The 13,349-nt window shown below is 43.3% G+C and overlaps 2 protein-coding genes and 1 long non-coding RNA gene across 3 annotated transcripts in view; all 3 read left to right on the top strand.

Moving 5' to 3' along the window:
• Positions 1–13,349, top strand: part of LOC134441317 (uncharacterized) — a 183,400-nt gene that overhangs the window by 6,014 nt on the left and 164,037 nt on the right. The window lies entirely within an intron of this gene.
• Positions 3,434–8,471, top strand: lrit1a (leucine-rich repeat, immunoglobulin-like and transmembrane domains 1a). The gene is made up of 4 exons (XM_063191245.1): positions 3,434–3,549; positions 3,872–4,329; positions 4,809–5,114; positions 7,141–8,471. Exons 1-4 carry the CDS (start codon positions 3,434–3,436, stop codon positions 8,238–8,240), a joined length of 1,980 nt encoding a protein of 659 aa, XP_063047315.1. The 3' UTR covers positions 8,241–8,471.
• Positions 9,793–12,302, top strand: lrit2 (leucine-rich repeat, immunoglobulin-like and transmembrane domains 2). Its single transcript, XM_063192017.1, has 3 exons — positions 9,793–9,866; positions 10,078–10,847; positions 11,530–12,302. The coding sequence occupies exons 2-3, from the start codon at positions 10,091–10,093 to the stop codon at positions 12,300–12,302; spliced, it is 1,530 nt and encodes a 509-aa protein (XP_063048087.1). The 5' UTR covers positions 9,793–9,866; positions 10,078–10,090.

Here is a 13,349-nt window from a genome sequence, read left to right as displayed (position 1 = left end):
AACTGTTAATGCTTAGTAAAATGCTGCGCTGAACAGTATCGAATTTGGTATTGCAATGGGTGGTTGGAGGAATCACAAATCAATGTGTGTAGAGTAGAATAGAGTAGAGTATCAGTTATTAATCCCAAGGGAAATTAAGGTGTCCAGTAGCATATATAAATACAGGAAAAACACAAAGACATTACAGGGTGGAATTGGCATATCAGCAACCTCAACATAGAAAAAAAATGTAATGTATACAAATCAATGTCCTATATCAGCCTTTATGTTTGATCCACTGCTCAAGAAACATTAGCCCAGTAAGACACGGCCCCTGTTATAAATAAATAAGCTGTTACCAAATTTGCAATGACCAAGTTGTAATGTATTACTGAAGGCCCTGTATATGTAACGGAGGCCAACTAGCAGAGTGTGGCGCGGAGCGTCAGTAAACCTCCCTCCCGAAGCAACAATATAGTGCAGTTGTGTTGGGCTATCAGACCGGCCCTTTATCTCAGTGGTCTTGTACTGTGCCTCCCATTGCCGAGCCAATGCGTTGACGAGGTGGCGAGTTTGCGGCCCCGAGGGGTTCAAACGGAAACCTCTGTTACATATACTGTCATAGTGGTGTAGAACTAGCCTGGGCGAAAAGCCGACTGTTGAATCCGTCTCCATGAAGGGTGGAAGATGGTCTGATCTTACTCTACCATTTAAATTAATTGGAGTTCCAAACTCAAATTAAAACCCATATGGTGCTTTATTAGCATGCCTGTTATGATATAGCGTCGCAAAATCATACAAATAACAAAACGAAAGTGTGAAAATAGTTACCTTAACCAAATCAGTAACGGACTTCGCGGGTGAGTTCTACGTCACCACTCTCAACTGTTTGCTGATTGGCATAACACTGAGAGAACCGAGCTTGAGGCTTTTGCCAGACAATGTGTGGAGCCAAAATCTTTGGGTGGAGTACATTGGATGGCGTCGCCAGGTGTAACGGAGGCTAACTAGCACAGAGTTGGCGTGGAACGTTGGTAAACCTCCCTCCGATAGCTTCATACAGTCTCGTGCCGTTGGGCCGAGAGACTAGTCTCTTGGCCCAGCGGTATCGTACTGTGTCTCCCATTGCCGGACCGTTGTAGTTTGCGAGGTTGCACGTTCGATCCCTGAGGGGGGTAAACAGGTGCAAGATGACCTCCGTCATAGTGATGCCGTTGACCCGGGATGGGAGTGAGGTTTAAGGGGGAGAGTGTAACGGAGGCTAACTAGCACAGAGTTAGCGTGGAACGTTGGTAAACCTCCCTCCGATAGCTACATACAGTCTCGTGCCGTTGGGCTGAGAGACTAGTCTCTTGGCCCAGCGGTATCGTACTGTGTCTCCCATTGCCGGACCGTTGCAGTTGGCGAGGTCGCACGTTCGATCCCCGAGGGGGGTGAACAGGTGCAAGATGACCTCCGTCACACAGGCTAGTGTAGAACTACCCTATGGTAGGATTTTTTTTTACTGTGTTGCAGTGTTCCATTGGTGGAACGGCATGCATTTAGGGGTTACAAAATGTTAGAAAAGTTATTTATTTCTAAGTACAGCAATACTTGGTAGAATGCTCTGCCTAAAATCAAATATTTTGGCGGAAATTTATTTATTTTGGCTGGGGGACGGGTGGTGTTGCATGCATACACAATTTTAGTCCTTTAAAAAATATTTGAGTTCGGCCCGTGACTTTGTTCCAGATTTTGATTTTGGCCCTCAGTCAATTTGAGTTTGACACCCCTGGGCTAGAAGCATTGGGTTAGTTCAGTGTGCCAGGGTCTGTTCCTACACCTCTGCCTTTGTCTTTGGTGTGTCTTCAGGTAATGTAATCAGTGCTCCGGCTTGACAAATTAAGCGCTGAATGTAATGTAATGTACTCTATGTCACTTAGTCTGTACTCTGTGTTCGTGTCGCTTTTGGTGTTCCTCACTGTCTTTGAGACTGTCGTGTCTCAAATGGTGCACTTGTGCACTTCGAGTACTATGTTTCGCTGCGTAGGGATGTCTTAAAATACAGTGCATTGAAAATGTCTGAATGCTACCCTAACAATGGCCAAAAACACAGTGTGTGAACGATGGACACTGCACGCACTAAAAAGCCACCATGTTGTTTACATAGCCTAACGGAGGAAACGTTCGGTTCAGTTGAAGAGTTTGGTCAACTGTCTCTTATTTCTACAGGCCTAAGTGACTTTGATGAAACAACCAATCTTTTCATGGGAAGCCAAGTATTGTATGCAACATAGTTACACTACCTTTTGGGGTGAAGGAACTGTAAATACAAGCACGAGTAGCTGTGTAATATATGGTTACAGTGATACACAATGGCATAGCACCATACATAAACAAAGGTGGTGATATCTCATGGTCTCCCATCATTCCATGCTGCAAATCAGACATTGTGGTAGAATGGTGGTTATGGCAAAACCAACCTGTATCCTCACATTACCACCTATCACAATTTTGCAACACCCTACATTATTTGATAACTAAATTCTGCCCTCCAATTAAAATAGTCCAAATGTTGTGGTGTGTGTATGTGTGTGTGTGTGTATGTGTGGGAGGGTATGTATGCCTACTTTCTGTAAATTGTCTGAAAACTGCTATACAAAGCTATACAAACATTTTATAGCCTAATGAAGCTAAAAAAAATATCACCTGTCAATGATGACTAATTTATGCATCGCCTCACTAATGAGCTTGAAAATGGGCTCATGTCATGTAGGCCTACAGTAGGCCTATGTATGAAATTACCTACTACACCAGAAAGTTCAAAATAAACCCATTTGTATGGTGGCCAGTGTGTCCTCATGTACTAACTTTATTGTACTCATGGGCCAATTGGATTTGCATCACATTCGTTGGCACCAGACATGAGCCAAAAATATATTGAAAAACCATTTTATCTTCAAATATATTTCATTTTAGACATTTAAAAGAATAAGGCCATACTCCAATTGTACATAACTTCATAAACTTCCTTCTGTTAGCCATTTGTTGATTGGATTTTCCCGTGTGTGTGTGTGTGTGTGTGTGTGTGTGTGTGTGTGTGTGTGTGTGTGTGAGAGAGAGAGAGAGAGAGAGAGAGAGAGAGAGAGAGAGAGAGAGAGAGAGAGAGAGAGAGAGAGAGAGAGAGAGAGAGAGAGAATCTAGACAGATCCCGTTGGTTTTTGGACCGAGAAAAAAAAGACTCTGCATAGCCTATCGCATTCAAGGATGCAATACGCATGTAAATGAAAATAACGTGAGCCCTAATCCTTGTCTATCCTTTTTATCTGGTGGCTCATAGCAGTCAGATCACTATGGGATATCAAGGCAAGAGGACAATGTGATATCTCCGGCGGTGGGTGCATATCGATGCGAGACGTTTTAGTGAATATCGATAGATTTGGCTGGCGACTCGTCCTGTGTGTGGGGGAGCAACATGTTCCTCACGTTTGTTTTGGGTGTCCTCGTAATGACGTTGCGACTCGTTTGGACGTCCTGCCCTTCGCAGTGCAGTTGTTTTTACCATAACTTGAGTGACGGATCCCGGGCAAGGTGAGTTGGCAACAATATGATGTTTGTTTTATTTTTCTGATCTTTTTTGTGTATTAACAAACACAGGGCAACGACGTCCAAGTCCCCCGCGCCAGTAGCCTACCCATTCTGCAGCACCTGCGCTCCTGCGCGCATTCCACAACACGTGGGCTGAAATTACAACACAAAGTTATAGTGCATTGACAGCGATTGACCCTGCTTTCTAGACGATATCGCGCGTCCATGCATTTTTATTCTTCTTTGTGTATTCTGCAGCATTTTCCAAAGCAAAACTTCTCTTGTTTCAGCTGACAACTGACTCGGTTTTCTTTTGTCTCCGCAGGAGTGTTATTTGCAATGACCCAGAGATTTCATTGGTGCCTGCCAGCTTTCCCGTCGATACATCTAAGCTCAGGATCGAGAAAACTGCCATCAAAAGAATCCCAGGCGAAGCGTTCAGCTACCTCTCCAATTTGGAATTTCTCTGGATGTCCTTTAACGTTCTGTCCCAGGTCAACACAGACAGCTTCCGTGGTCTGCTGAGTTTGGAGGAGCTGCGCCTGGATGGTAACGAGCTGACGGCGTTTCCATGGGAATCACTCACTGACTTGCCCAGCCTCAAACTTCTTGACTTGCACAACAATCAAATTTCAGCTCTTTCTTCTGAAGCAACATTGTACATTAAGAATCTGACATACTTAGATCTCTCCAGCAACAACATACAGACTGTGCCATCAGATGTCCTTGCAACATGGCTGTCAGTGAAGCCCATCCCTGGGGCAGACTCCAAAATGATATTAGGTGAGCAGTTTTTTTTTCATCCTAATCCTAAATTTTTGGGAGAGGCAGAACATTTTACTGTTTTCAATTGAAAGCCAGTTTGTATTGCATTTGTGACCTGGAGCTATTAATGCAAATAATTTGAACAGAATTGAGGCTTCTGCTATAGCCTATCTACGTCATCAGAAAATCACCAAGTTCAAGAAGTTTTTATTGCCATGTCAATATAGTTGATTGGAATTTGTTGTGGCACACCCCCAACATCAAATCAAAACAAATACATACAACATACAAGACACACAACTGCTGAACACATACAGTAAATATAAATATGGGCAGACATATACATAGGCAGTAAACAGAAAGGGTCCCAGCAGTCTTAGGGCAGTAGTTACATTGCACATTACGCTGCATAATATAGTGCATGAGGGTAAAGTGCATGGAGAGTACTATGTTGTGTGTTGTACCAAAAAATCACAGCTCTCTGTTTTGTGCCCTAGGTCTACATGACAATCCCTGGGTCTGTGACTGCCGCCTGTATGATCTGGTCCAGTTCCAGAAAGCGCCATCATTACTGGTGGCCTTCATAGACACCCGGCTGAGGTGTGCCGAGCCGGAGAGCATCTCTGGTGTGCTTTTCAGCGACGCAGAGCTGAGGAAATGCCAGGGCCCCAGGGTTCACACGGCCGTGGCTCGGGTCCGCAGTCCAGTGGGGAACAACGTGCTGCTGCGCTGCGGCACCATCGGTGTCCCCATCCCAGAGCTGGCCTGGAGACGGGCCGACGGGAGACCCATGAACGGAACAGGTGAGTCAGGGTTTCTCCCAGCACTTTACTTTTACTTACTTACTTTTACTTTTTACTTTATTTCTTCAGGACATTGCACATTAATGAACATATACAGATACATGTACATACTATATGTGAATATGCCAGATTGTAGCCCAAGGGCTAATTTCCATCTGGTGTCCAATAGGCAGGCTAGATGTTTACAAAATATAGAATTTAAAATAAAACAGACTGTTAGTAACAAAATAAATAAAACCCACTACAGAAGCGAAAGGCATGCATGTAAATAAAAGGAAAAGAGAAAAGATAAAAGGTCCCAAAATTATGTGTTATGTGAGTGTGTGTGTGCGTGTGTGCGTGCACTTTATAGTTGAGGCGGCCACCTTGATAACAGCCTCCTATCTGAACTTGCTGAAATTGCTGAACTTGCTGAAATGTATCTGTCTGATTTGTGAAAACAAATATCCCTCTGGGGCAATAAAGAATCTAATCTAATCAACCACATCGACTGGATCCCCATAAAAGATAAAGATTGTGTACTGTAAGTGCACTTTTTGAAGTTGCTTTACCAAAACATGTATAAGCTATTTATATCAAATCATACTGTATTTCATATCAAAACGGCACATCATGGTCTTTCCGGTTATGATAGTCGCATGTCTCTGAGACAGGCTTACCCACCCACTATCTTGAATTAAAAATGATCTGCGGAAAACACTGTGAGTCATCTGCAGCATGGTGTTGAGTCGGCTCAGGCTACTGTACTGCATGTCCACATGTTTGGACTCCTACTGTTAAACAAACACAGAGGCTGCTGTCAACACTCATTGTTATCACCTGGGTTTGCTCTCCTTAGCTCAGGGGTGGGGAACCTATGTCTCAAGGGCCGTTTGTGGCCCTTGAGGCTTTTTTATCCGGCCCCCGATATAGATTTAATGTTATGCAGCTTCACATGAAATATGACATATTTTGTAAAGGAAACTTAGAAAATACATTTCCAATACAATTAAATTATATTTAAGAGACCTAGAGAAGGTGTTTTACATGTGACTGCCTTCAATATAGGTCTAAAGTGCAGGGGGAATGTTTGGTTCCTAACTTTTGAATGGGTTAGGATGTACTCGTGTATTTATTTTTTACTTTGTATGTCTCTAATACTGTATATGAATTGTGGACAGCTACTTTGCCCAGGGGATACTTCTAAAGCAGATACCTATCTCAGTGTTATTTGTTTTATCTTGTTAAATTAAGGTAAGATAGAAAGTAGTCATTCCTTTGACTTGAGGCAGAGATAGGGTAAGGTTGGATATGCTGAAAAGTGACAACTTTGAGTTAATGATACTTAGAATAAGACTGTTGTGAGCACGGCCTGAGATGTATTTCCCATTGGTATATTGTATGCTTCTGCGCAAAGTCTAATAACATGCTACATTAAAGGTCTAGATTTGTTTTATCCATAGTGTTGTGAAAGTGAACAGTTCAAAACAGTTAAAAAAAAAATAGTTCTATTCCACATTCCTTTCAATGGTAAATTGAGCTGAACAATTATAACTTAAGAACTTATTATTATTATTTTTTTACTTAGATGTGTGTAGGTTTCTGAATGGCTGGTAAAATAAAATCGTGGTGCAGGGTTCTGCTGTTTTAGTTTGAACAATAAATATGTTTAAATAATGCACTCAACAGTAATTGATAGTAATAGACAGATGATTTTGAAAAAAAAATGATTTGATTGAAGCCTTAAGCCCAGAAAACATCTCGTTTTAATTTCTGACACTTTGTTAAAAAGGTTAAATAACATCATAGTGAACTACATTAGTCCTGCATAGAAATGAAAAACAAAGAATGGCAATTGCTTTTCTTTTGTTAAGTGAGCTGAACTTTGAACTAATTCCCACGAAGTGCCAAACACAAAACCGATTATTCAGTGGCATACTGGCCTCTTTTTACATGTGCAGTAGTGCTATAAAGTATGTCGTCATACCGGCGCAGTTTATTTAACCTTTCACAATGTTTGTGCGCCCCCTTTTCTTGTATTTTGCAGTTGAGCAAGAAAATTCGAAGGAGGGGATTGTTTGGTCAATCCTAAGCGTGCCAGCCGTTTCTTACCTGGACTCTGGCAAATACATTTGTAAAGCCACAAACTACGCGGGCACCGCAGAGGCCGTCATCTCCCTGATGATTACAGAGTCGCCGACGAGGCCGGACAGCCAGACAGCGACTCCAAAGGCACTGAGAGGAAAGAAGCCCAACGCTGGGCCGGGCAAAGCAGCGGCCTACCAGGAGAAGCTCATAGCTAAATATGTCTCTCCAACACCCACCAGTCAGGCCAGCCCCGTCATGGAGCCAACCCGCTACACAGGCCCTTACCCTGGGGAGCGCGGCAGCTACAGCACCGACAGGGCCAGTGGTGCAAACCTGCAGACCAGCAGCAGCAGCAACACTGACATAGGTTCCAATGTCCAGACCACCGGACCAGACGGATTGCTTGAGACCAACCTGAGCAATCTGGCGGCCAACGCCTCGTCTCTGCAGCAGGACCCCGACAGGGTGGTGCGCTCGGTCAAGTTCATCGGAGACACCGACAACACGGTCTGTCTGACCTGGCGGGCTCCCAAGGCCAAGAATACCACGGCGTTCAGCGTGCTCTACGCCGTGTTCGGCGAGCGGGACATGCGGCGCATCAACGTCAACCCTGGCAACAACCGCATCATGATCGAGGGCTTGGTGCCAAAGACAAAATACATCGCCTGCGTGTGTGTCAAGGGGCTGATCCCCAAAAAAGAGCAGTGTGTAATCTTCTCGACAGATGTGGCGGCCCAAGCCACTGCAATGCAAAAGCTCATTAATGTGGTGGTAATCACGGTGGCCTGTGTGATCGCCGTCCCGCTCACCGTGATCGTCTGCTGTGGGGCACTCAAGAGGAAAATCCAAAAAATTCTGGGCAAAAAGTCAAAAGACATGCAGGACTCGTATGTGACATTTGAGACCCTCTCCCCCGGCACCAAGGCGAAGGGCTTAGAGGGGGAGTATCTGAACAGACTAAACCCAGAGGAATCAAACAGACTTTTATCGGCCAGGTCCAGCCTGGACTCGGAGCTGACTGCTAAAATAGAGGGCCAGCCAAACGAATATTTCTGCTGACAGAGTATTGTGGGTCATGATTGCCCGCCCTGCTGACACTTGGACCCTCAGCCTCTCAGTTTGTGATGGCTTTGCAAAGGAGGATTCAGGCATTTCAGTGGCATAAGGAACTTTATACAAAGGGATTATGTTAAACTCACAACATGGCTGAATGTGCATTGTATAAAAAAGCAGATACTTTGTAAAATAACAATATGTATGGAATGATGCGCTTGTCTAAGTGTGTGTGTGTGTGTGTGTGTGTGTGTGTGAGAGAGAGTGTGTGTGTGTGTGTGTGAGAGTGTGTGTGTGTTTGAGAGAGAGATATAGTCAAGTCTGCTGTATGTTGATGGTGACTAACTGAATGTCATATAGGCCGTTTTGTAAAATACTATTTTAACCGTGTACAAAAACTTGTAAAACTCTTAATATACCATTTACTGGAGGTGTTGTCACACTGTGAATATTATTACACTTCAACTACACAGGCTTTGGAAAACGTAATGAACATGATATATTTACACGTTTTAAGTCTCCTGTTTACTTGTGCAATGTTAGTGCAACTGATTTATATCAATAGAAATCCTTTTGTATGTCCACAGAATCTTTTTTCAATCTCTTTATCAACAGATGTTTTAATAGTATTCTGATAAGTAATTAGTGGCATGGAAATATAATTTTCTTTTCATTTCTATCATTTTGAAGTGGATTTGACTTATTTCAACAGAGTTGTCCAGTGAGGGTATTGTAAGATACTGAAGTAGCTTCTTCAATGGAATGGAAACTCAAACAAAGTACACTTAAAGATTATTATGTGGTTATTAACTTAATGGTTATTTCATCTCCATGGTGAATGCCAACATAACATGAATAGCCTGTTTCCTATGTTCTCAGGCATTTTTAACTTGTTCCTTGTGTTAATTAGTCCTACTTTCCTTAAAAAGAAGTTTGAATCTAACGAGAAAAGGCTTGGTCATGAACAGCGACACATCATTGCCATTATGCATCCAATTTCCATTTTAGGCCCCATGGTGTAAGTGCTGCATATTAAAATGCAATCAACTTAGGCTACCATCTGTGCCACAAGGTAGCATTTTTCCAACGACACTAAATTCCTCGAAATACAGAACACGGTCTGGGCAGCCGGGTCCTTACAGTTAAGACAGATGGTGATCTTTGGAGGAAAGGGTTGTGGATTTGATTTCATCCTTACCAGTAGGAAGAAAGTGTGCCTCTACAGTAGGCCTACCTTCATAGCTAATGTGTCATTGTACAAGGTGCCAAAGGTCATGCTTCAGGGTCTGTAACCACCTTGTAGACTAAAAACAGTAGGCCTAAGTTGCTTTGGAGTGGACAAAGGCCTCAGTTAAATGTAATGTGATGTTGCACTGAGGAGTCTTTCATGTCACGCTACTGCACAGTTTAAGTGTTGTTGTAACGCCAAGTGCGTCAAGGATTTCCAGTGGCTTATGGGATTAATCTGACCGTACCTGTAGACATTTCCATGTCAGGTCTGGGGCAGGCGTGATTGATAGTTATGGAAAACTTTAGAACAGTATTTGTTGCGTGCGTGATACTTTCGCAATTCTGCCATATCAACTCACAGTGTTTAAGTGGATGTACGTGTACAACTGAGCGTCATGGTAGGTAAGTGTCTGCCCTGTCTAATGAAAAGCCGAGGCGTGTGGACTAGCCTATACATGCTATCATTTCAAGGACTAACACAAACTGTAGTTTTTGTTATGGTATGGATAGTCATTTTCATGTCAGGAGATAGAGATCACGAGAGCGTGGATATATTGCTTACCCCTGAAACGCCTTTAGCCGATGTCTAAATAGCCTACCTCTACCTCCTTAGGTCACTTACATGCATGGAGAACGCTCTAGAGGAAATACCTGGAAAAATTCCCGAGGACTTCACAAAGATTCGGATTGAAAAAGCTCACTTTACAGAAATCCCTGGGAGATCCTTAGTAAGGTTTCGGGCGTTGGAACACCTGTGGTTGAATTTCAACGAGATCAATATTATCCACCCCACTAGCTGGGATGGATTAGGCAATTTGACCGAATTGAGGTTGCAAGGGAACAAGCTCCGGTCAGTACCATGGACAGCGTTTGAGAACACGCCACTTTTGAAAATTTTAGATTTGAAACACAATCTTATAGATGCTCTTCCAGAGCAGGCTTTGAAACATTTAGCAAGTCTGACCTACTTAGACTTGTCCTTCAATAAGCTTACGGTCATATCTAAAGATGTCTTCTTAAATTGGCCGTTGCACCACAAAATGGAGAACGGAGAGCAAGTGCCGAATGTTGTCCTGGCATTTCACGACAACCCATTCGAATGTGACTGTCGCCTGAAGGGGTTTGTGGACTTCATAAGATCCGTCAGTGCGCCTATCATCCTGATGAACTCTTACTTGTCCTGCGCCAGCCCGCATGTGCGCGCAGGCAAATTCTTCCATGAGTTTGATCTGAAGACCTGCATGAAGCCAGTGGTTACAACATCTGTCGCCAACATCACTATCCCAGCTGGCGGGGGTGTTCCTCTCACATGTGTAGTTAAAGCTCGACCAGAACCAACTGTTTGGTGGACATATGGTCTGAAGATCATAAGAGGATTTAATGGTAAGGTTAAGTCTGGTGTCATGTTGTTGACTTTTGTATAGCGTGATAGCTCTAAGAGATAATTAAATGTGTAATTAATTGACAGTAGCCTACATGCATATAACCTCTAGAAGTGGAGCATGCTAAAAGGTTGAACGTTATTTGCGGTCCTTACTCAATGATATCCCTGACACTTGTAGGCCTACTGGTTTGCTGTTTGATGGTTGATCACAGGATATCGCCTAATATAAGGCAGTCACAAGCTAGAGAAAACAACAGCACTTGAGTGAAACTAAAAATATGAACCCTCAACTGGGTGAATAAAGGTGAAAATGAATAAATGTGGGTGCTTTTCCATTTTATAGATCTCCATGTAGGAATTGACTTGACCCCTGACCTTTCGATCCTATCTTTATTGACAATGAATACTCAATCCTCTTTATCTTACTCTTGGTTTTTGATGTCTATTTCTTTGTATTGTGTGAACCAGATAAATAGTTGTAGACATGCTACATCATTACATCAAAAATCACAAACACACACACACACACACACACACACACACACACACACACACACACACACACACACACACACACAGAGAGAGAGTATATATATACTGTATATGCTGTATTGTAGTTTATCTAGCAATGTGATAAAATTACTAATGCTAACTGTCCAATTTTTCTGATGATGACACCAGAATCCTTCGCCCGAGTGGACGAAGACACGGTGAGGTCCCAACTAACGATTCCATCTCTGCAAGCAACTGACCAAGGCATGTATACATGCACAGCCAACAATTTCCTGGGGAACTCCTCGGTTAGCATACGGCTGGATGTCAAGACGCCTGAAAACTCCTCAGACCTCTCCCCTGACTCAACAGTTAACCAGAACGTGTACATCGATATCCGCATTGCCAAACAAACCGTGTACGGCATCACTATCGAATGGTATGCGGTGTTGGAGAACCCTGCTGAGACCTGGTTCACCATCCACTTTGGCCAATTCGATGCTGCTAAAAAGGAGATGATTTATATCGGCCCTGGCATCAACAGCTACTCAGTGTCAGACCTGATGCCGGCCACCAAATATGAGATTTGTGTCACTCTGAAGAACCAGATTCCCAGGTCAGGTCAGTGCATTGTGTTTGTGACGGGAAATGACATCTCCGAGATGGAACAGAGGGAAAAGCTCATTCACATCATTGTGATTGTCCTGGCCATGGTTCTGGCAGTTCCAGCAGGAATGTACGCCTGCACCACAGACATCAAATTCAACTGTTTCCAGCGCTGCACAGACAGAGTCAGGAGGTTAAGATGGCAGTCATCAGAGATGGACAAGTTCAGTGATGGGCCGAATTCATTCGACAGCCTACAGGCAGCCAGTGACGAGGGTCTATGCAAAGAGACAGCAGAGGACAGGAAAGCTCGCAGGAGGTCCGATGCAAAAGGCCCCACGGCTGAGGACTATTAGTGGTGTACTCACATTAGTGGCTACGCTTCACTTTCACTATTTCACAGTACGGTTGCATCTGGTTTCCTGTCTGTAATCATATTTTTTAGGATCAGACTGTACCATGGCATGGTTGAGTTGTGCACCATGCATACTGTGAGCCTGAATGAGACATTCATTCACACCATCCACATTTTACTGTGCTGTTCCATTGGAACATAATTTAATTATGAATATAGTTTGAATGAACCAGACTTCGGGGTTCAAGTAAACTCAGGGTATGGAAAGAATATGAATGAAGGGTTCAAACTTGTATTCTTGAGGAGGAGCAATGCCCATTTGTCATTGTGGTTGAACAGCACACAGAGCAAATTGATACCTGCAGATTCCACCACAACCTATATGAGGGGGTGGGGGGGCAGTATGTGAGGACAGCTCTCTCCCTTGGTTACATCCCTGGCATCAAGTGGATTCAGTGGAACTATATACTGTATCTGCACTAGCTCTCTTCCTTAACAAGAAGTGGAAATGCATCAACAATACAGGGGTGAATTTCTCAAAACCAAAGTTGCTTACTACATTAGCTACTTTGTTGTTTTCAATGCATTTTCCCATTGGCAACTACCGAAGTTGCTAACAGGCTAACAACTTCTCTTTTGAGAAACTCACCCCAGTTTTGGCCTTCTGGTTAGGAAGTTGGTCTTAAAACAGAAGGTCACAGGTTCAAATAATTTACAATGATGAATGTTGAATGTGGATGGACAACGGTGGAGTAACTGACGTGCCCTTAAACAGGACATCATCAGGATTGGCCAACATCACAAGTAAAGTTACCCGATGATTAGGTCATCTCATCCTATGTGAGAAGTCCTTTGGAATTTTGACCAGATTACAGATGTAATTACAACATTAGTCATGGGCTAGTCATGGTTTCAACTTTTTAATAACATACTACTAGTGAAAAAGTGAAAGTGAAAGCCCATTGGGAAACTCCAACTCCCATTGTCATTGTGACACAGCACTCCACAGCACACAAGTGAACACTGCACACTGCACACAACGAAATTG

This window comes from Engraulis encrasicolus, chromosome 24, assembly GCF_034702125.1.
Source record: "Engraulis encrasicolus isolate BLACKSEA-1 chromosome 24, IST_EnEncr_1.0, whole genome shotgun sequence".
NCBI classification, from domain to species: domain Eukaryota; kingdom Metazoa; phylum Chordata; class Actinopteri; order Clupeiformes; family Engraulidae; genus Engraulis; species Engraulis encrasicolus.
Note: the sequence above shows the minus strand (reverse complement) of the source record. Positions and strands in the feature narration are given on the sequence as shown.